The 21,240-nt window shown below is 40.8% G+C and overlaps 1 protein-coding gene across 5 annotated transcripts in view; it reads left to right on the top strand.

The window, feature by feature from the left end:
• The window catches only part of FOXP1 (forkhead box P1), a 579,361-nt gene that overhangs the window by 323,844 nt on the left and 234,277 nt on the right, over positions 1-21,240 (top strand). For all 5 annotated transcript variants that reach the window (XM_011971157.1, XM_011971164.1, XM_011971180.1 and 2 more), the window contains one exon: positions 1,758-1,948. In XM_011971157.1, coding sequence (XP_011826547.1) covers positions 1,769-1,948 — 180 coding nt within the window. In that variant the 5' untranslated portion in view covers positions 1,758-1,768. The remainder of the gene's footprint in view (positions 1-1,757; positions 1,949-21,240) is intronic.

Below are 21,240 nucleotides of genomic sequence, written 5' to 3'. Positions count from 1 at the left end.
TTTTTTTTTTTTTCTTTTTTTTTGTTGAGACAGAGTCTCGCTCTGTAGCCCAGGCTGGAGTGCAGTGGCATGATCTCGGCTCACTGCAACCTCCGCCTCCCGGGTCCCGGTTCAAGCAATTTTCCTGCCTTAGCCTCCTGAGTAGCTGGGATTACAGGCACACACCACCATGCCCAGCTAATTTTTGTATTTTTAGTAGAGGCAGGGTTTCACCATATTGGCCAGGCTGGCCTTGAAGTCCTGACCTGCTGATCCGCCCGCCTTGGCCTCCCAAAGTCCTGGGATTACAGGCGTGAGCCCGGCCCTAAGTTATATTTTCTAGCTACTCATTTTGCACCATATTTTTTTTTCTTTTTCTTTTCTTTTGTTTTGAGATGGAGTCTTGCCCTGTCACCTAGGCTGGAGTACAATGGCGTGATCTCAGCTCACTGCAACCTCCACCCCCTGGGTTCAATCAGTTCTCATGCCTCAGCCTTCCGAGTAGCTGGGATTACAGGTGTCTGTCACCATGACTGGCTAATTTATTTTTTCTTTTCCTTTTTTGTACTTTTAGTAGAGACAGGGTTTCACCATGTTGGCCACACTGGTCTCGAACCCCTGATCCCAAGTGTTCCACCTGCCTCATCCTCCGAAAGTGCTGGGATTATAGGCGTGAGCCACCGCCCCCAGGCCTATATATTTTTTTTCTGTTAGACTTTTAGTACCTTCGGCTAGGTGCCATGGCTCACAAGGCCTGTAATCCCAGCACTTTGGGAGGCCGAGGCGTGTGCATCACCTGAGGTCACGAGTTCAAAACCAGCCTGGCCAATATGATGAAACCCTGTCTCTACTAAAAATACAAAAATTAGCCGGGTGTGGTGGTGGGCACCTATAATCCCAGCTACTTGGAAGGCTGAGGCAGGAGAATTGCTTAAGCCTGGGAGGCGGAGGCAGTGAGCAGAGATAGTGCCACTGCACTTCAGCCTGGGTGACAGAGCAAGGCTCTGTCTCCAAAAAAAAAAGTGTAATATCAACAAATAGTGCCTGCACATGTTAAAATTTAATGTTTATACCTAATATGCTCTATAGGATGACTTGCTGGTTTTTGAGCAAAGGAACCAGATAGAAGAAAAATTTAATCTTGGGCCGGGCACAGTGGCTGCAATCCCAGTACTTTGGGAGGCCGAGGCGGGTGGATCATGAGGTCAGGAATTCAAGACCAACCTGACCAACATGGTGAAATCCCTTTCTTTACTAAAAATACACAAAAAATTAGCTGGGCATGGTGGCGTGCACCTGTAATCCTAGGTACTCAGAGGCTGAGGCAGGAGAATGTCTTGAACCCGGGAGGTGGAGGTTGCAGTGAGCTGAGATTGCACCAGTGCACTCCAGCCTGGGCGACAGAGCGAGACTCCATCTCAAAAAAAAAGAAAAAAGAAAAGTTTAATCTTGAATTCTAGATTTACCTACAAATATTAGTTTTTCTAAGGGTAAAATAAATAAATAAATATATATATAATATATAATATATATATGTATGTACGTATATTTAAAACAATACTACTGAAACTTGAATTGGGAATGACAGTTTCAGACCCAAAACTAGGGACCTGACCCGCTAATGAGGGGATAAGTTGAGTGAAAGAAAATGACAACTGTTTACAGATTTTGGCAACATTTAAACCAAGGCCCTTCTCCTTATGCACAACAACTGTTTTAACAGCTGCTTTTTTTTTCTCCCCCCCACCCGCCCCCCATCTTGGAAATCCTTGTATCAGGTTTTTGAGTCATGATGCAAGAATCTGGGACTGAGACAAAAAGTAACGGTTCAGCCATCCAGAATGGGTCGGGCGGCAGCAACCACTTACTAGAGTGCGGCGGTCTTCGGGAGGGGCGGTCCAACGGAGAGACGCCAGCGGTGGACATCGGGGCAGCTGACCTCGCCCACGCCCAGCAGCAGCAGCAACAGGTACCGGGGCTTTGGAGTCCTGGGAGGTGGAGGGTGGTGGGTGCGAATTTTACCGCTGAATTTTACGTTTAATGACGATCTCGCGATCAGCATTTTGTGCTCACCTGTCTGCCAATCTGTCATTCTGTCAGTGGCATCTCATAAACCATCGGCCCTCTAGGGGTCCCAGCAGTTGGCTTAAGAGACTGATTTTCAAGCCCTTGGGAGTTGGAAAGTCCTGCAGATCCCCTTGTGGGGAACAGTTGCTGAGACAAAGATTGAGTGGACCTGTGTCAGCCTAACCTTTCCCTATTTTGAATAAAATTATTCTTTGGAGAAATGGTTCCCACTGCTTTCATGCAAAAATAAAAATTAAACGAAAAACAGGCTTAAGCCTGTGAAGAAGGAAATAAGAGCTAAGGAATAAAAGAGAGAAACAGAGTAGGTGAGTAAGGAGAGTTGAAATAAATACGTAGAAATACAGGCAGAAATGCTGAGATAACAGCCAAAACATGTAGAACACGGGCATCACTGTAGGAAGCTGCTTTCCTCTACCTGTAGGATTTGGGGGTTTAGGGTATTTACATATGTTCCCTGTATTCATGCAGCAGTGGGTTTGTGGCTAAGTCTTACTGCTTTGAGTTATCTCTTATTGGTGCCTCCCCAAAATGTATGTAAGTTGGGGTATACTCATTCCTGTTAGTTATACTTTTTACAGGTATGGAACTGGGTACCTGTGAGTGACTGGTAAAACATTTCCAGATGGTACAGGCGACCCAAGAAATGGTGTTTTGTTCTCAAAGTGTTGATAAAAATTCAAATAAGTAAACGGCATTTGCTTGAAGACTGGCTTTGGTTTTCTAGCCTGTCTCGGAATCAGGAAATATTATTAGGATTTGTTAATGATAATAGATGGTTTATGACCTGTTTTGTTCTCGATTTACTTATTCAAAACATAGTTATGATGCCGCTCAGAAACAGGTGAATTAAAAAGAATGAAGTATCTTTGGGCCTTTCTGAAAGCTACAGTAACTTCTGTGGGGAGGAAGAAGATAGGGACAAAGTGCTTCTCAAACCATTTTCTTGCAATCTGTGTCAGAGAAGCTAAGCTTATGTTTGGGATGCAACTTTGAGACAAGCTCTCAACCATGTTTATTTTCTCCTTGCAAAGAGTTGAGTAAGGAATGATTCGGTTGTTAGCTCCTTACAAGGTGGTGGAACCAACATGAGACTGTGGAACCTGTTGGGAGAAAGATGCAACAAAGCGAAAGAAAGGAAAAGTAACAGACCAGCAAAAGTCTTAATTCAGAGGACTTCCTGCAAGTGATTTGATCTTTCTTTCATTGGCAGCCCAAACCCATTTGTGCCTGCACCACGAGCTCACTTCAGACGGAATTTGTGATGTTTGTTGTGTATAAACTTTGTGCATTTAAGTTAGTGCAGATGGCCAAATTCCAACCAGTGAGGTTGTTAGCAAAACCGCACAGTAGATAGTAAAAGGGTCTCCGTGTATTTGTGCTAGTACAAGTTCATGTGATGTTCTCAGCCATTTTTTTCAGAATAAATAGTTAATGTTTTTGAATGACATCTTCTATGCCCTTACCAGACGAGTGTCAAGATTGACTATTTCTTTATGAAGCACTTGAGCACTTGAGACGGGGCTACTGACTGATGTGGTGATACTAAATAATTAGTATTTAGATTACATTAATTAAATAAATGGGAAATTAACTTTTGATTTTTATTTGAGGAGCTAAAAATCATTCAGGATCTCCAAAAAACTTTACATATAAACCATCAAAACATGTGGTTTTCATATAAACCCAAAACACGGATGCGTGCACACACACAACAGCAATAACAAATTGGCTACATAGAATAAAATTATAAAAGCCTATTTCACCAACATCTTCCTTAAAAAGTATCAGTTGAAAATGTATTTATCCACATCTTCCTTTGGCCGTGACCACTTTGGAAAATTTATTGTTACTGGTTATTGATAAAAAGGTCAAGAAATGTTTTATGATTAGACTTTTATACTGTTTTTAAATGTTTTTATGACAGTTTTTTCTCCGTATGCCGTTGACACGTTTTGGGAAGAAACAAAGCAGTGGGGTCTATCATTGTGGCTAAAACCCCCTGTATTGTGGTTAGCAAAGCCTTTTGAGGTCTTGTAAAATATGACATTGACAGCTGTTCAACTCCCCTAAGTATATGATAAGGCTCTTAACAGGTTGTTGGGGAAAAGGGAAATCTGTAGATGAAATAAGAAAAACTGCAGGACTGAAAATATTTCTACAGGACTAGAGTTATCAGAGTTTTCTTCCGGACTGAAAACTGCAACAATTAGACAGTTTGGAGAAGTGTGAGCATTCTACAATGGACTATGGTTGTTTTCATCATTTTTATTCTACAGGTTTTTACTTGAAGTGAGAATACCAGCAGTGAGAAAATCACAGCCATGCTGAATTCATTACTGCGGTAGTCACACAAAACCACGGATAAAATTTCAATAACTGCAGGCCACAGTTGAGTAAACAGTTGCACTGAAATTTAATTCCTGTTGACTTTTCCCCCATTCCTCGCCAGGGGCACATTCAGATTCCGTAGTACAAAGACAACAGGGGTTACAGCTTTGATTAATGTAGGACAGTGGAAGAGAATTAGAACTGTAAAATATGTTAGAAGTCCATGGAACACGAAGATCTGGCTTAAAAGGGCCTGGCATAAAAACGAGTTAATTATGCTATGTATTATGTTGAATGTTGGAGGATTTTCAGTTGCACCAATACCATCATTGAGGATATGGGGAGAGTTTTTACTTAGTGCCAGGATTTAAAATAAATAAATGCAAACCTTTCCATGTTTGCTCCATATTATCAAAGATAATTACAAATTACAGCAAATGCCCTTTTCAGGATGGGAGGGCCCTGACAAAGATTCACTATGGAGTGCACTAGTTCCATAGTGAGTTTTGTTTGTAGGTTGACTTATTTATGTTCAAATGGCATTGTCATTTCTAAAAATTAGTTAGTTGACAACCTAGAGAAATGGGGCAAATCTGGCTTTTCCATCTTCTTTTGAAAAATTAGAATATCTGGTAACCTTGGGCTGATAGTCCCACAAGGGCAACAATTGTTGGGAGATGAATTGCTATTGCAGACAGGGAGCCCTCCAGCCTGCTCTCATTCCCACCAGCAGCATTGCTCATTTATGCCTCTAGGTAGTGGAGTTGGCAATTCTGGGCTGGAAGGTAGACTCATCACTCAGAAGCCATCAGCCCAAGAGAGGTGCTGCCATTAGCTGGTAGAGCCTGCCAACACACTCACAAACTGTCTTCCTTCCTCAAAACTAAATGTATTATCTCTGTAATGTTTCAACTCTATTTATGTCTGGGCCATGAAACTATTATAACAATAGTTTTCTAATAATATAATTTGATAGAGTTTCTGAACATTTTCTTTTATCCATTGAGTAATTCTTTACCCGATACCATAACTGCTTTTTATTTCCTATTATGCCTGCACCATTTCTATGTCTGTAAAAGTTGTATTGGATGTGCACTACTCCATTATGAAACTCAGCAACAAATACTATTAGCAATTACTAAAGTTTTTTTTTTTCTTAAAGAAAGGATTTTAAAATGTCCAGAACAATTTCATAAACTGTGTGGATTAATGCATTTTAAAAGTCTTGAATTTTAGAAAGCAGAATTTTATTTCCATATTGCTGCAAATGAGAGCTGTTTCAGATAAGCATATTACATAGAGCATAATGTTTAGAAGTTTCTCCATATACAGCATATGCTGTCAGGTCAATTAACAGAATGCATTCTAGAAAATGTTTATTCAATAAAAATGAATAGCTGTTAAATAAAACAGCTATTTCTTCACAACATTCCATTTAATGATGAGGTTTTTGTGGGGTTTCTTTCTTTCCTTTTTTTTTTTGGTACCACCTGGCAGTTTTATTGTCTGCAAGTCAGTATAGAGAAAGCTTTGGTTGCTGCAGTTTTGAGGTGTGGCTATCATTTTATATGAAGAGAGCAGTTTAGAGGGAATCTGTGAGAAAAAACCTAAGACATGCTGTATTTGGAATTTGAACATGTATTATTTAGAGAGTGTGGATAAGCAAAGTGTTTACTTCCCGTGGCTTCTTTCTTTGACATCTGGTTTAAGGTGTTGGGTCTTGTGGCCCAGAAGACTGTGTGTGTTTTAAGTTAACAATGTAAAAGAAGGAGAGAAAATGTGAAATGACTAGTAAGGAGGTGGGAACGGTAGATAGGAAATTCTCTTGAAAAAGAAGAAGGGGAGTAAAGAGGACCCATCAGGTTGAATTTTTCCAATGAGCCATTGAAGGAGGTCAAAGATTAGTCACTTCCCAGAACACAAGAAGATCAGAGAAATGGGTGGGACTCAGGCAAAGAGTCTAGTTATGTACATTCAAAGGGATGTAGAGGTCAGCTGTGGTGGCTCACGCCTGTAATCCCAGCACTTTGGGAGGCCGGGGCGGGCTGATCACTTGAGGCCAGGAGCTGGAGACCAGCCTGGCCAACATGGCAAAACCCTGTCTCTACTAAAAATAGAAACATAAGCTGAGCATGGTGGTGCACGACTGTACTCCCAGCTACTCAGGAGGCTGAGGCAGGAGAATCACTTGAACCTGGGAGGCAGAGGTTGCAGTGAGCCAAGATTGCACCACTGCGCTCCAGCCTGGGTGACAAAGTGAGAGTCTGTCTCAAAATAAGTAAATAAATAAACAACAACAACAACAAAGGGGATATAGAAAATACAGTACTGGAGGAACCTGGGAGAATCAGGAATTGAAATCCCAGGGTCCTCTGAACATGGGAAATGGTAGTAGAGGGACCATAGTGTCAGTGTTTTAAGTTTAACTTTTTTTGTTTCAGCATAAATAAATACACAAGCAGGCTGCATGCAGTGTCTCATGCCTGTAATCCCACCATTTTGGGAGGGCAAGGCAGGCAGATTGCTTGAGCTCAGGAGTTTGAGACTAGCCTGGGCAACATGGCAAAACCTCATCTCTACAAAAAATACAAAAGTTATCTAGGGATGATGGCACTTGCCTGTGGTCCCAGCTACTCATGAGACTGAGGTGGGAGGATCCCTTGAGCATGGGAGGTTGAGGCTGCAGTGAGCTGAGATCTTGCCACGCACTCCAGCCTGGGCTGGGTGACAGATTGAGACCCTGTGTCAAAAAACAAAAAATACACAAGCAAATGAAATTTCTTCTCTTCACATTCAAAATGGCAAAATGCATCCCTTCATTAGTTATTGTTAGTGAAATTGCTGGTGGATATTGAGTCGAAGAAGAAAGCTGTCCCGCAAACATTTCCAGCTTTTTAATTGCCTCTGAGAAACAGTGCCTGCAAGAAATAGCTGTTGGTGTCTGTACTGGATGAAGCACCACTGCATGAAGGTGCTTATTGCATCTCATTTTTACCCATAGGCCTCTGGGGCACCATATTAAAATTCCAGAGGCCATTCCTGGCCTTGTTTCATACCTTATGGAAAATGACGCAGGTTATATGGTATGGATCTATAGGTGTAAAGACTGGGTAGCAATGGCTGGGTTGGCCATACCATTCTACCACTTATTTCTTTGAAAAAGGTGGCTTATGAACTTTATTAGGAATGCCCTCAAGTGGCCTTTCCCATTGTAGCTGCTGGAGACTGTGTCTGAAAGGAGGGTCTCTTGATGCTGACAGGGAAAAGCTGGTCAGCACCTCTGTGTCCTAGAAGGGGAACTTCCAGGAAGGGGGCATAGAAGAAGGTATTACTAGTATTTATTGAATGCCTTAATGGGGCCGGGTACTGTGCTGGGGGCTAGCACCTTCCCTTGCTGGTAGGTAAAAACCAAGCTGTAATTTTAAAGGAATTGCTATGCTGAGATATACTTTTATTGAAGACGTTGCAGTAGTTCAAGTAGTGTGGAAAGTATTGATGGTCAAAAATATTTTGTGTAGGAATGAATGCCACCAAAATGTTAGTGATAACCATAGAAACAAACTGAAACAAAACTGAGACAGGAATTCAGATAATTCTGACAAATAAAGAAAAAGCAGCCACAACACTGACCCCCCACATTGTCTTAATTCCGTTTGTGGCTGTTTCTAGAAAAGGCATATTTCACCCTGAATGCTAAATATAGTTCTCTACTCTGTTAGTTTAGACCTGCCTTCCATCAAAATATTGTTGTCAAAGATTTATGTAACTTGTGATGTGAGACTTGTATGAAATTCTTTCAAGTTTTGATTACTAAACAGTTGTGTGTCATTAATCTCTCCATTGAAAATTAAAATGGCACGAGAAGCAAAAGAAGAAAAAAGACCCATAACATAGGAGAATGTGGTAATAGAAAGCCAGGTGCCACATTTCATTATGAGTGAAGTGTACCCTCTTGACTTCAAGAGAAAGCTTTGCCACTTTGAAAAGGTAATTTTAAGCCCTGACCTGTGAGCTAATAAAAATAATCATAAAAAAAGAACGCCCTATCTCTTGTCTACTCACAAATCTGTTTTTGAACTTTCAGGAGGTATGACTTTAATGGTAATTTGTTGACAGATTAGTTTCAGTGATTGTGAAGAGTTTGTTTTTGCAAAACTGGCAGGTCCTATCTGTTCTCTGAAGGCAAGGAACCTACTTTGCTGTTTTGCAATGGCTTGCGTTTATTGACAACTAGCGCTGAGCAGGCAGAATTGGAATGTTTATATAATGTAAACCTATAGCTCGCCTGATGGAGTCTAGCGTACTTTTAGGTAGTGCATAGATTACTTGATAAAAAGGGTTACAAGGTGACTGCTTTTATGACAAAGAAGAATAGCAATATAAATGCCGGTGGTACACTGAGCCACAAGAAGGAAGTTTATGTAGGGAATTGAACCCCATGTTAGAAAGTCTCTTTTCATCACTTTGTCTTTGAACTCAAATCTATTGTAATTATGAAGTGTTACTTGTAACATTCCAGAGACCCTTTGCTAAATACTCTGTTTGATTTGATTCATAGAAATACAGCCACATTATCTCCCCTCCCCCAGACGAAAAAACGTCGTCAAGAGTTTCCCATACTGACCTTGTGAGCGCCACTAAAAAACAGCTGCAATTTATTTCTTTGATCGTTTGCATATTCTTTGATTTCACTTTTTTCTTTTTCCTTTTTCTTTCCTTTCTTTCTTTCCTTTTTTTTTTTTTTTTTTTTTTGAGACAAGGTCTAGCTCAGTCACCCAGGTTAAAGTACAGGGTTGCGATCATGTCTTACTGCAGGCTTGACCTCCCCGGGCTCAAACGATTTTCCCACCATCAGGCTCCTGAGTTGCTGGTATGGCAGGCCAGCTGTTTTTTGTTGTTATTTTTCTGTTTTGTTTGTTTTCCTGTAGAGATACGGGTCTCACCATATTGCCTAGGCTGGTCTTGAACTCCTGGGCTCAAGGGATCCTCCTACCTCATCCTCCCAAAGTGCCAGAATTACAGGCATGTGCCACCACACCCAGCCTCATTTAACTGTTATTTATTGAGCCTCAGTATGTGGAAGAAAATGGGGGTGGAGGGGGAACTGATATGTTAGGTGCTAGGAAAACATGGGAGAATAACTTAGAGTTTATTTAGCTAGAGCCTGAAGAATAACTATGGAGGCAGTAGAAAGATGGTGAAAAGGCAGATTGGGTTCAGCTTATGGGAGGCTTCTAAGTAGAGAAGAAAGGTCATATGAGAGGGGGTGTATTAAAAGTAAATGAGAAGGTTGAACCTAGCTGGGTTGGAAGGGAAGAAATCCCAGAGAGATGAGGGGCCATGACAGTGTTACTGCAGTTGGTCTGACATTTAGTAATGGGCCACTAACGTGGCCCCAGTGAATTGAGGGTGCCCTGTTGTTGATCCCTCCTGGCTTCTTGAACATCTCCTCCTCCATCTGAATGCCTTAGTGAAGTGTAAGTTCCATCAGGGAATGGGGGCTGAGATCACTGTCCTCATTCCCTGGTACTTCCGCAGCACGCAGCATAGTATCTAATGTAGGGCAGTTCTTTGACAGACTATTTATGAATGAGTGAAACAGAAAGAGAAAGGAAGGACTGGATAAGAAGAGATTGTTGAGGAGAATGTTGGGAAACCAGCAGGACCTTTTGAATTTACGAGGTATGCAAATACCAAGGAGTTGGAGTTACCAATGATGAGTCAGGATGTTCCATCTTAATGACTGGCAAAATGGGGGCACCGTGAAACAGAAAAGAGAGGGGCATGGGGAAGAACCTGAACTCCTTTCTTAGCTGCCACTAACAGGTTAAGAACTTATAATAAAGGATGGGGTTATTTTGAAAAAGTCATTTTTTAAAAAGACTTTTTTTACAAAGACATTCTGTGTAGCTAAAAGTCACTATTTTGATTGCATATGTTTACTTGCGTTGAAATTATCAAGTATTTTCCATTTAGCCTTTGACAGTTACTAATGAGTACATCTTCCAAAAGTCACATGGGAAGTACTGATAAACTGCTAGTGCTCCTAGTGATCATGGAATGGGCTTATCTCTTGGAGAGAACAAAACTACGAAGTTAGATCTTTGATAAAGTCTTTGTTCCATATTGACACAAGCCTCTTAGAATGAATTTGTTTTTAAGGTGGTAGGGGAGTGTATGTTGTGTTTCTTTTGTTGGAAAAGTACAATGTGCAATTATTAAACAGCTAGTGCTATTGGAAGACTCATTTAGGAGGTATAGATTAAACTGCCTGGGGACATAAAGGCCCAGTCTTCTTTGTGTATTTAAATTGAGCCATGCCCAGAGAGGGAAGGCGGGAAGCAAGCTCTGTTTTTCTCTTTAGTCCTTCCATGTGGACATTTTGCAGGATCTTCTCCATAAACTGATAGTGCAGATACCAACTGTGGAGGGTATTGGATTTTTTTTTTTTAAGGTTGGCAACCCTACGTTTCCCCTTGAATTAACTGTTTTATCACTATTGTTAGACAGCTCCTTTTTGACTGTACCAAAAATAAAATGAACTTCCTAACACAGATTCATCTTCAGCAACGTTTCTTCAGGTAGACCATTAATTTCAGAATTTATTATCCACACAAACATAACTGAGTTTTCAGTATCACAGCCACCTATTAAAAGAGACAAAGTGTCCGGCACAATGGCTCACACCTATAATCCCCTTTGGAGGCCAAGGCGGGCAGATCACCTGAGGTCAGGAGTTTGAGACCAGCCTAGCCAACATGGCAAAACCCTGTCTCTACTAAAAGTACAAAAATTAGCCAGGTGTGGTGGCGTGCGCCTGTAAACTCAGGAGGCTGAGGCAGGAGAATCACTTGAACCCGGGAGGCAGAGGTTGCAGTGAGCCGAGATTGTGCCACTGCACTCCAGCCTGGGCTACAAGAGCGAGAGGCTATCTCAAAAAAAAAAAAAAGAAAGAAAGAAAAAAAAAAAAGAGGCAGAGCATCCACTGATCCTAAATTCATGTTTTTATCACATTACCTTGTCTCGTCTTCAACTTCTGTCTCTCCACATTGAAGGGAAGGTGACATGATGTCTTCTTAGTCATTCAAATCCAATAACTTTTAATCTGAAGGTTAAGTAGTGAGATATAAACTAAGAGATGATAATATCAATTTTATGTTCACTGAAGGGCACAATATACCTCTTCCTAGTAGAGGGAAAATTGTGCGTAAAATGTCTTTTGCTTTTCAACAGCAGAGTCATGCCTCTCAGAGCCAAAAGAAGGCATATTTTTGGAAAAAATTAATAAAATAAGAGTAAGCATCCTAAAGCAGGACAAAAGTGACTTTTTATTATTATAATTATTAAGTGTTAATTTTTCAGGGCTGCATGATACAAAGTAGTTGTCTTTATCGCCTCCTGTATTGACTCTTGATATACCCTCGACAAACTCAACAACCTTTTACAAGGTTAAAGACTGATAGAGAATGACATAATGCTCATTCTTTCCTGACTATTTTTAGTCCTAATGTGTATGATAAATAATACTGTGATAATATTGCTTACCTTCCCTCATTTTTATCTTCCTATGGGTGATATTTCCATTTCAACTCAGTAGGAATTCAACATCCGAAAGCATTAAGTGAAAATGCATTTACAATGTGTGTTTTTATGATGATATTCTGATTTTTCTCATTCAATTTCTATTTCTTATAAACACAAAGTTTTGTGCTGTGTGCTATGTGTATATATCATGTGTATTTATATAGACTTACTGTATCATTAGTAGTTTTTTGGTTTTTTGAGGTGTAGTTTCCCTCTTGTCGCCCAGGCTGGAGTGCAATGGTGTGATCTCAGCTCACTGCAGCCTTCATCTCCCAGGTTCAAGTGTTTCTCCTGCCTCAAAGCTAGGATTTCAGACGTGCGCCACCATGCCCACAATTTTGTATTTTTAGTAGAGACAGGGTTTCACCATGTTGGCCAGGCTGGTCTTAAACTCCTGACCTCAGGTGATCCACCCGCCTCGGCCTCCCAAAGTGCTGGGATTACAGGCGTAAGCCACCACCCCCAGCCCATTAATAGGTTTTTAAGACAGGAAAAGCATCACGCATAAGCTGAGTATGTGACATTCACAGTTATAATTATCAAGATTATATTTTGTAATGTAGTGATTCACAATTATAATTGTCAAGATTGCATTCTGTACATAATTTTAAATTTGTCTCAGCTGTTCATTCAGTACCTTCTTTGGGCAGGGGCTAGGTATAAGGCACTGTAAGTCTGCAACTAGACCAGGAACCAGCAAACTCTGGCCCTTGGGCCAGATCCAGCCTGCCAGCTAGTAAATAAGTTCTGTTGAAACACAGCCACACCTGTTTGCTTACTGTTGCCTGTAACTGCTTTCATGCTGCAGCAGCAGAGGTAAGTTGTTGCAACAGAGATTGTGTGGCCCATAAAGCCTAAGAGATTTATCTGGCACTCTGCGGAAAGTTTGTCAATCCCTGGATTAATGAATGGCAGATGTGACAAGATTTGCCCTCTACAAACTTCTACCCTTACTTTACAGTGACAAAACTGAAGAAGCATTCCTCATTCTTTTCTAAATTCTCTCTGAAAAATATCTATGTATTTATACTATATATGTATTTTGTTTGTTTGTTTTTTTGACACTGAGTCTTCCTCTATTGCCAGGCTGGAGTGCAGTGGCCCTATCTCGGCTCACTGCAACCTCCACCTCCTGGGTTCAGGAGATTCTCCTGCCTCAGCCTCCCGAGTAGCTGGGACTACAGGCTCACGCCACCACACCCAGCTGATTTTTGTATTTTTAGTAGAAACGGGGTTTCACCATGTTGGCCAGGATAGTCTCGATCTCTTGACCTCGTGATCCGCCTGCCTCAGCTTCCCAAAGTGCTGGGATTACAGGTGTGAGCTACTGTGCCTGGCTATATAATACTATTGTTTAAGACTTCGTTTCACAATTTCTGGAGTGGCAAAATGACTTATAGTTGTCATCATTCCTCTAGAGTTTCTTTCTTATCATTTAGCGGACAGCATCTTACAAATTAAAAGTTTTGACGTTGTTGGTAGTTAAAAGAATCTTTAGCCAGTCTAGTAAGGAAATGGAGGTTGGACTCACTCAGTGAGTCACTCACAGAGCGGACAGATGTCCTTGGCCCTGGCTCCTTGCCAAAGAAAATTAACATAAGAATATAACCTATCTTATGTTCATAGTCCTATAGTTGGCTAGAGGATACAAAAATATATTATTCTCAGTATCACCCTGCATTCAAAGATTTCATAATTTAATCAAGGTGCAGTAAGACATAAACAGATAACATGAAAAGTTTTTACAATTTTTAAAGCAAATTGAAGATAAACTGTAGAAGAGATGCATATGACTAATTGATAGGTGAGTGACTTAGGTAATAAATCTTCAGTAGCCTGGAGAGGATGAATCTGTGTCTATGTTGGTGGGATTCTAGACCTTGGTGAAGTTAGGAGTCTCAGTATGTGCACATCTGCTGATTTGTTTTAACCTCTTCCATCAGGAGATAATGGATGGTAAGCATACACTGAACTATATGGGTTTGGCTTCTGACTTACAGATTTTAAAGGCCCCAAAGCTGTGTCTTTTCCATTTAGCCATTAAATTTTGAGACAAGCACGGTTGGATTTGTACTTGGAAAGACTAGAGGCACATGGTGAGGCGAGGTCTTTTTATGCCATACTTTAGCATCTGAGCTTACTGGTCTCCAGGAAATGGCCCAGGACTATCTGTTTACACAGGCACAAAGTTGATTGTGTGATTTCCAGAGATTAGATGTGGGCTGACAAGTGTGGTAATTTGGTTGGTGTTGTCCATATTTCACAAATGTTTATGTTGAATTTTAGCTAATTTACCTCTATTGATACTGTAGCTAGAATAATTGAAACCATAATACCTAATTTAAAAATAGTTGCCAAATTGAGAAGCATTTGCTCAATTTAGTTATTCATGAACTGACAGGATTTCTGAGGAGATGGTATTACCGTTGTATTTTCTCCCTTCCAACTTTTCTTCTTTCCCTTCTTACTTTCTTGATTCTGTTTTTAAGTTTGTAATTGGATGACTTATTATATCTCACAATTTGTGAAAATCTGTATTGGCATAGTCCATATCTCTAATACCATCTTTTTTTTTTTTTTTTTTTGAGACGGAGTCTTGGTCTGTCATTCAGTCTGGAGTGCAATGGCTTGATCTAGGCTCACTGCAACCTCTGCCTCCCGTGTTCAAGCGATTCTCGTGCCTCAGCCTCCTGAGTAGCTGAACAGGCATGAGCCACCACACTCGGCTAATTTTTGGATTTTTAGTAGAGATGGGGTTTCACCATGTTGGCCAAGCTGGTCTGGAACTCCTGACCTCAGGTGATCCGCCCGCCTCGGCCTCCCAAAGTGCTGGGATTACAGGTGTGAGCCACCACACCCGGCCTCTAATGCCATCATTCTTATGTTTTGTAGGTTTATGGCCCCTCTTTTGTGAATTTGATGAAACCCAAACAACTTTTTCCCTGAAAAGTGTGTTTGTATGTGTAATTTTGCAATTGCAATTTCATCTACAATATGTCCCCCCTCAAAAAAAAATTATACAGCTATTCTGTATGTTAATTAGATTTACCAAATGTTTCAGTCTTTTGACAGATACTCTTAGGCTTTTCCATCATCAGTTGATGTTGACTATATTAGTGACCTGTCTATCTTTAATTTGGAAAAGGGTTCCTCTTTTGGAATAATGCTTCCCAGTGTGTCCCTGGAATAATTTCTCAGCTATTTAAAATGTAGCACTGTACATGCCAGCTCTGAAGCAAACTCTGGAAAGTAAGGTCATATAAAGCAATCTATACCAAGAGCCATTTCATGTCTATTCAAATGTAAACACCAGATTTACACACTCTTGAAATTCTTCTAACTATAGAACCCTGTAAACCAGTTGAAAGATCTTTGACTAAATAAGCACAGATCACAATAAGTGATACACATAGCATAGGCCACCCCTTATGTGGCTGATGGCAGTGTAAGTTTGTACACCCTATTCTGGGGGTATTTTGGCATTGGACATCAGGAGGCTTAAAACAGTCACACCCTTTGAATCAGGGATACAATTTTACTGAGTGGCTCTAAGGCAGTCAGCAGTAATTCTCAAGCTTTTATGTGTGTGAGCATCATAGCATCATCTGGAGGGCTTTTTTTGTGTATTTTTGAGACAGTCTTGTTCTTGTTGCCCAGACTGGAGTGCAACGGCGCGATTTTGGCTCACCACAACCTCCGCCTCCGGACTTCAAGTGATTCTCCTGCCTCAGCCTCCCAAGTAGCTAGGATTACAGGCATGTGCCACCTCGCCCGGTTAATTTTGTATCTTTAGTAGAGACGGGGTTTCTCCATGTTGGTCAGGCTGGTTTCGAAGTCCTGACCTCAGGTGATCCGCCTACCTTGGCCTCCCAAAGTGCTGAGATTACAGGCGTGAGCCACCACGCCAGTCCCTGGAGGGCTTCTTAAAACACAGATTACTGGACCCACCCCCAAAGTACTTTATTCTGTAGATCTGGGGCAGGGCCTCCAAATTGGCATATCTATTTCTAGCTCTTCTTTGCTGCCAGTTGAAGAACCACACTTGGAAACCACTGGCAGAGTTTAACAGCATAGACTGTGGAGCCATTATGTTTGGCCTGAGTCATGGCTCTGCTACTTGCTAGTTGGGTGACTGTATAATACAATCAGTTTCTCTGTGCCTCAGTTCATATATTCATCAAATGGAAATAATATTAGCATTTAATAGTCTAAATAAAATGTATCATGCTTGGAAGGTTGCATACCACATGGTAAATTGTCTGCAAACATTAGCTTTTAGTATTTCTGTTTTTTTTTTTTTTTTTTTTTTGAGGCAGGGTCTTACTCTGTCACCCAGACTGGAGTGCAGTGGCGCCATCTCGGCTCACTGCAACCTCCGCCTCCTGGGTTCAAGCGATTCTCCTGCGTCAGCCTCCTGAGTAGCTGGGATTACAGGCGCCCGCCACTATTGCCCAGCTAATGTTTTTTGCATTTTTAGTAGAGACAGGTTTTCACCACATTGGCCAGGCTGGTCTTGAACTCCAGACCTCAAATGATCCACCCACCTTGGCCTCCCAAATGGCTATTTAATAATTTACAGTCATGAGCCTCCATGCCTGGCCAACTTCTGGTATTCTTTATCATTATCACCACCTCCGCCATCATCATCATCACCAGGAATGTCACTTATCGAAATAATGTGAGGCATACAGAAAGTTTTTTGTCTAAAGATGTTCATTGTAATGGTATTTATAATACGAAAAATTAAATGCACCCTAATCTGTGACCTTCGAAGAAGAGTTAAAAAAGGCTCGCATATAAGTTTGATATAGTATTAATTATATACCCATTAAGAATGTAGAACATTTAGTAACTTTAAAAATTATCATAATATAATTATTGCTGGGGGAAAAATCTGAAAGCAATATGCTATCAATGATTTTTTTTTTGGTGTGTTAATGGGATTATAGTTTATTTTATATACATCAGAGCAGCCATGGCGGCTCACGCCTGTAATCCCTGCACTTTGGGAGGCCAAGGCTGGAGGATCGCTTGAGCTCAGGAGTTAGAGATCAGTCTGGGCAGCTTAGACCTCGTATCTACTAAAAATTAAGGAAAACAACAACAACAAAAAACTTATCTGGGCATGGCGCCATGTGTCTGTAGTCCCAGCTACTCCAGAGGCTGAGGTGGGAGAATTGCTTGAGCCCAGGAGGTTGAGACTGCAGTGAGCCATGATTGTGCCACTGCACTCCAGCCTGGGTGACAGCAAGACCCTGTCTCTATTTAAAAAAAAAATACGTTTATATACACACACACACGCGCGTATATATACACATAAATAATACATAAAAATACATATATACATATATAGTTTACCCTTTTCTGTATATCCCCAAATTTCTACAATAACATGTATTGCCTTTATAATAAAAATGAAAAGTTATTTCTAATTTAATTCACATCCACACTGTTGGAAAACTTTTATGATATATATATAAATGGCAGAGAATATCTGCAACTTGAACAAGATTTATTTTTTGCATAGGAATAAGGGGATACAATTTTTGCAGGTACAAGGTTTTTCTCCCATGTCTTTAAGTTTTCAGCTACCACTTAGCAGCTCCCTGGTGTTCTCTCTCCACAGGGAGATCTCTGCCTCACTTCTAGGTGCTTCCACCATCAAATTTGACAACCCCTCCTCATTATCTATCATCAATTTGTGACAAAAATCACTTCCCTGTCAATAAAAAGAGTATGGATTTTTTAAAAAACACATTTCTTTTTTCTCTTTTTTTTTTTGTTTTTTTTTGAGACAGAGTCTCACTCTGTCACCCAGTCTGGAGTGCAGTGGCGCGATCTCCGTTCACTGCAAGCTCCGCCTCCCAGGTTCACGCCATTCTCCTGCCTCAGCCTCCCGAGTAGCTGGGACCACAGGAGCCCACCACCACGCCCAGCTACTTTTTTGTATTTTTTTAGTAAGAACAGGATTTCACTGTGTTAGCCGGTATAGTCTCGATCTCCTGACCTTGTGATCCTCCCTCCTCGGCCTCCTAAAGTGTTGGGATTACAGGCATGAGCCACCACGCCCAGCCACATTTGTTTTCTTTAAATTTCCACGACTGCTGCCCACTTCTAAGTTTCTTCCCAGTCTCTGTGGGCTTAATCATGTCTCATGTCCACAGTCATTACAGACACACTTCGTTGCTTACTCCACTTTATGTTGTTTCTGCTAGAGACTGATTTAAACTGTCCTGGGGAGCTGGAAAAGGCAGGAGGAATATTTTATTGGAGGCATTTTGGAATGCCACTGATGAGAGTTGAAAACCCACCCTCCAGCTTCACTCAATGAGTGAAGTTGGGCAAATTCTGCCATCTCTCAAAGCCTCACTTTTCTCATCTGTAAAACAGGGCAATAGAGATAACTTTCTGAGAGGGTAGATATGATGAATATGCTAAATAATTTATTGACCTTATCATAGTAGCCAACACTTTAAAACATGCTCCTTACTTTATTATTGTCCTTTCTTAGAATCTTTTGAAGACTGGGAAAAGCCATGGCTGAGGTCTTGGGGACCCAAAGGTGGAGGTCAGGAGGGAATCAAGTTGTTCTTAGGACCATTCCATTTTTTAGCCCGCCTCATCCGCTTTATATTAAAATCCAATCACCTTGGAACATTGTAGACATTCCGGTTGGTGATCTCCGAGGAGAAGCCTCCTCCATGGAAGTAGAGTTCTGTCTTCCCTCATTGAGGTGATAAATGGAAGTCAGTATGAAGTCCTATTTGACAAGCAACCCTTCATTTAGAAACTGACCTCTACGTGGAGACTGCAGGGAACCAGTTCTTGTAGGCAATTAGTGCCCCAATTTACCATTTTAGAAAAGAAAACACATATCCTAATCAATACAGAATTTCTCCTCCATAGCTACTAGCAACATTACTGAAGGGGCCCCGCACACAACTGTTTTAAATTTAGAGGCAGAGTTAAGGACACAGTTTGCCTCCAGAATCTGAATTGAATCAGGGTTTTATTTCAGATAAAATCTTTGGGGCTCATAACTTAAAAAACACAACTTTTACTGGCATTACGCAATTTGCCACGGGTCATTTAGCAAAATGTTTGTATATGTAAGCCCAGGTTCTTCTTTTTAAAAAAAGGAAGGGTGGAGGGCGGGGATTGGATTTTGCTAAAATCCAGGTGGTGTTTCAGTTTATATTTAATTTTAATTGGAAATCAAATACAGGCAAGGGAGAAAAAAATCTACCATGTTTTCTTTACTAAGAGTATCCTTTGGGGAGAGGAAGGACACTGCCAGCCAGATTTTAAGAAGCAGCTTTTTTATTGGCATGTCTATTTTTTTTTCTGGCTAAATTCTTGTGCCTGCATTTTTTAAAAAAACATTACGATTTTACACGTGGCAGTGACTTTCATGTCTCAATGTTCCTTGCTGCCGTCTTTCTATATTTTCCATGGGATTAGAACCTAGAATCAAGACAGCAAATAATTATATACTACATATAATCAGTAGCTTCCTAGGCTGTTAACTGGTGAATCTCTTTTTTAGGTTCTAGTCTGAAATAATATGTGATTCTTGTGGCCCATGTTGATTTCTGGATGGCTGGAGAAGTTTCTAAAGAATCAAGAATAGGCCGGGTGAGGTGGCTCAAGCCTGTAATCCCAGCACTTTGGGAGGCCGAGACGGGCGGATCACGAGGTCAGCAGATAGAGACCATCCTGGCTAACACGGTGAAACCCCGTCTCTACTAAAAAATACAAAAAACTAGCTGGGCGAGGTGGCGGGCGCCTGTAGTCCCAGCTACTCAGGAGACTGAGGCAGAAGAATGGCGTGAACCCGGGAGGCGGAGCTTGCAGTGAGCTGAGATCCGGCCACTGCACTCCAGGCTAGGGGACAGAGCAAGACCCCGTCTCAAAAAAAAAAAAAAAAAAAAAAAAAAGAATCAAGAACAAGAAAAACAAAAAAGTGTTTTTTTGTTGTTGTTGTTTTTTGTTTTTGTTTGTTTTTAAGCCAGAACTTTAGAAGGTCCTCCAATTTCTGAGTATAACTAGCTGTAGGTGCATCTTGTAAAACTCCCATAAAATATTGGCAGAGAGACTATGGCATAATTAGAGAATGGTTGCTGAGTATGCTGGAAGAGATGGTGAGACAGTCACTTCACTCCACCAGTGCCTACAGAATATCCCATGTGCCAGAGCTGAGTGAAATCCTCAGCACTGGCTCTGTGTAATGCTTGGGTGCAATTCAGATGTTTCCAATTGGAAATTGAATAGCAAATAATTTTGAATTTTCAACTGCACAATTAATGACACATTCGCTGTAGAAAAATTAGAAGATGCAGCTAAGAAAGCAAACAGAAAAGAAGCTGTATCACTGGCAATCCTATTTGATGGAGGTAACAACTGTTAACAGTTCAGTGGATACCCTATTTTCCCTTTCTTGTAAAAATCATGTCTTCTCATTTTATGTATTTGTATTCTCATTGCCACCATAGAACATTATAGATGAAAAAAGAGCTAGCAGTAATGTTGCTGATGAGTGAGAATTGTGAGGGTTAATTCTCTTACATGGTGTTTCACATTTTAATCTTAATTTTAATTTCACATTATGTGTTTACAGTTTTAAGGAAAAATTCATGTTCTTGGTTTCAAATTGCATCATTCATGGGCTAATGTTTTTCTAACTCCTCCCCTCTTTTATCTTTTTCCAGCTATGCCAAGTAATTCCATATTTAGGCACAATTCTTAAGCAATTATTGTTTAGGCTGATGTAATGGCTCACACCTATAATCCCAGCACTTTGAGAGGCCGAGGCAGGTGGATCACTTGAACTCAGGAGTTCAAAACTAGCCTGGCCAACATGGTGAAATCCTGTTTCTACTAAAAATACAAAAAAAGTAGCCAGGCCTGGTGGCATGCACCTGTAATCCCAGCTACTTGGGAGGCTGAGGCAGGAGAATCGCTTGAACCTGGGAGGCGGAGGTTGCAGTGAGCCAAGATTGCGCCACTGCACTCCAGCCTGGTGACAGAGCAAGACTCCGTCTCCAAAAAATAAATAATACATAAAAATAAAAATAAAATGATCAATGCATACATTCTCAAACCCAGTCACTCTGTTGCAGGAACTTAGCCCACAACCTATATTTTAAAAAGGGTGAAGTAACATTTTTATTTTATGTTAGTATAAAATAACATTTTATTTTTATAAAGGTACTAGTATATTTGCTGTAGCATTTTTTTTTTTTTTTTTTTTTTGAGACGGAG

This window comes from Mandrillus leucophaeus, unplaced genomic scaffold (assembly GCF_000951045.1).
Source record: "Mandrillus leucophaeus isolate KB7577 unplaced genomic scaffold, Mleu.le_1.0 Scaffold121, whole genome shotgun sequence".
Taxonomy (NCBI): Eukaryota; Metazoa; Chordata; class Mammalia; order Primates; family Cercopithecidae; genus Mandrillus; species Mandrillus leucophaeus.
Note: the sequence above shows the minus strand (reverse complement) of the source record. Positions and strands in the feature narration are given on the sequence as shown.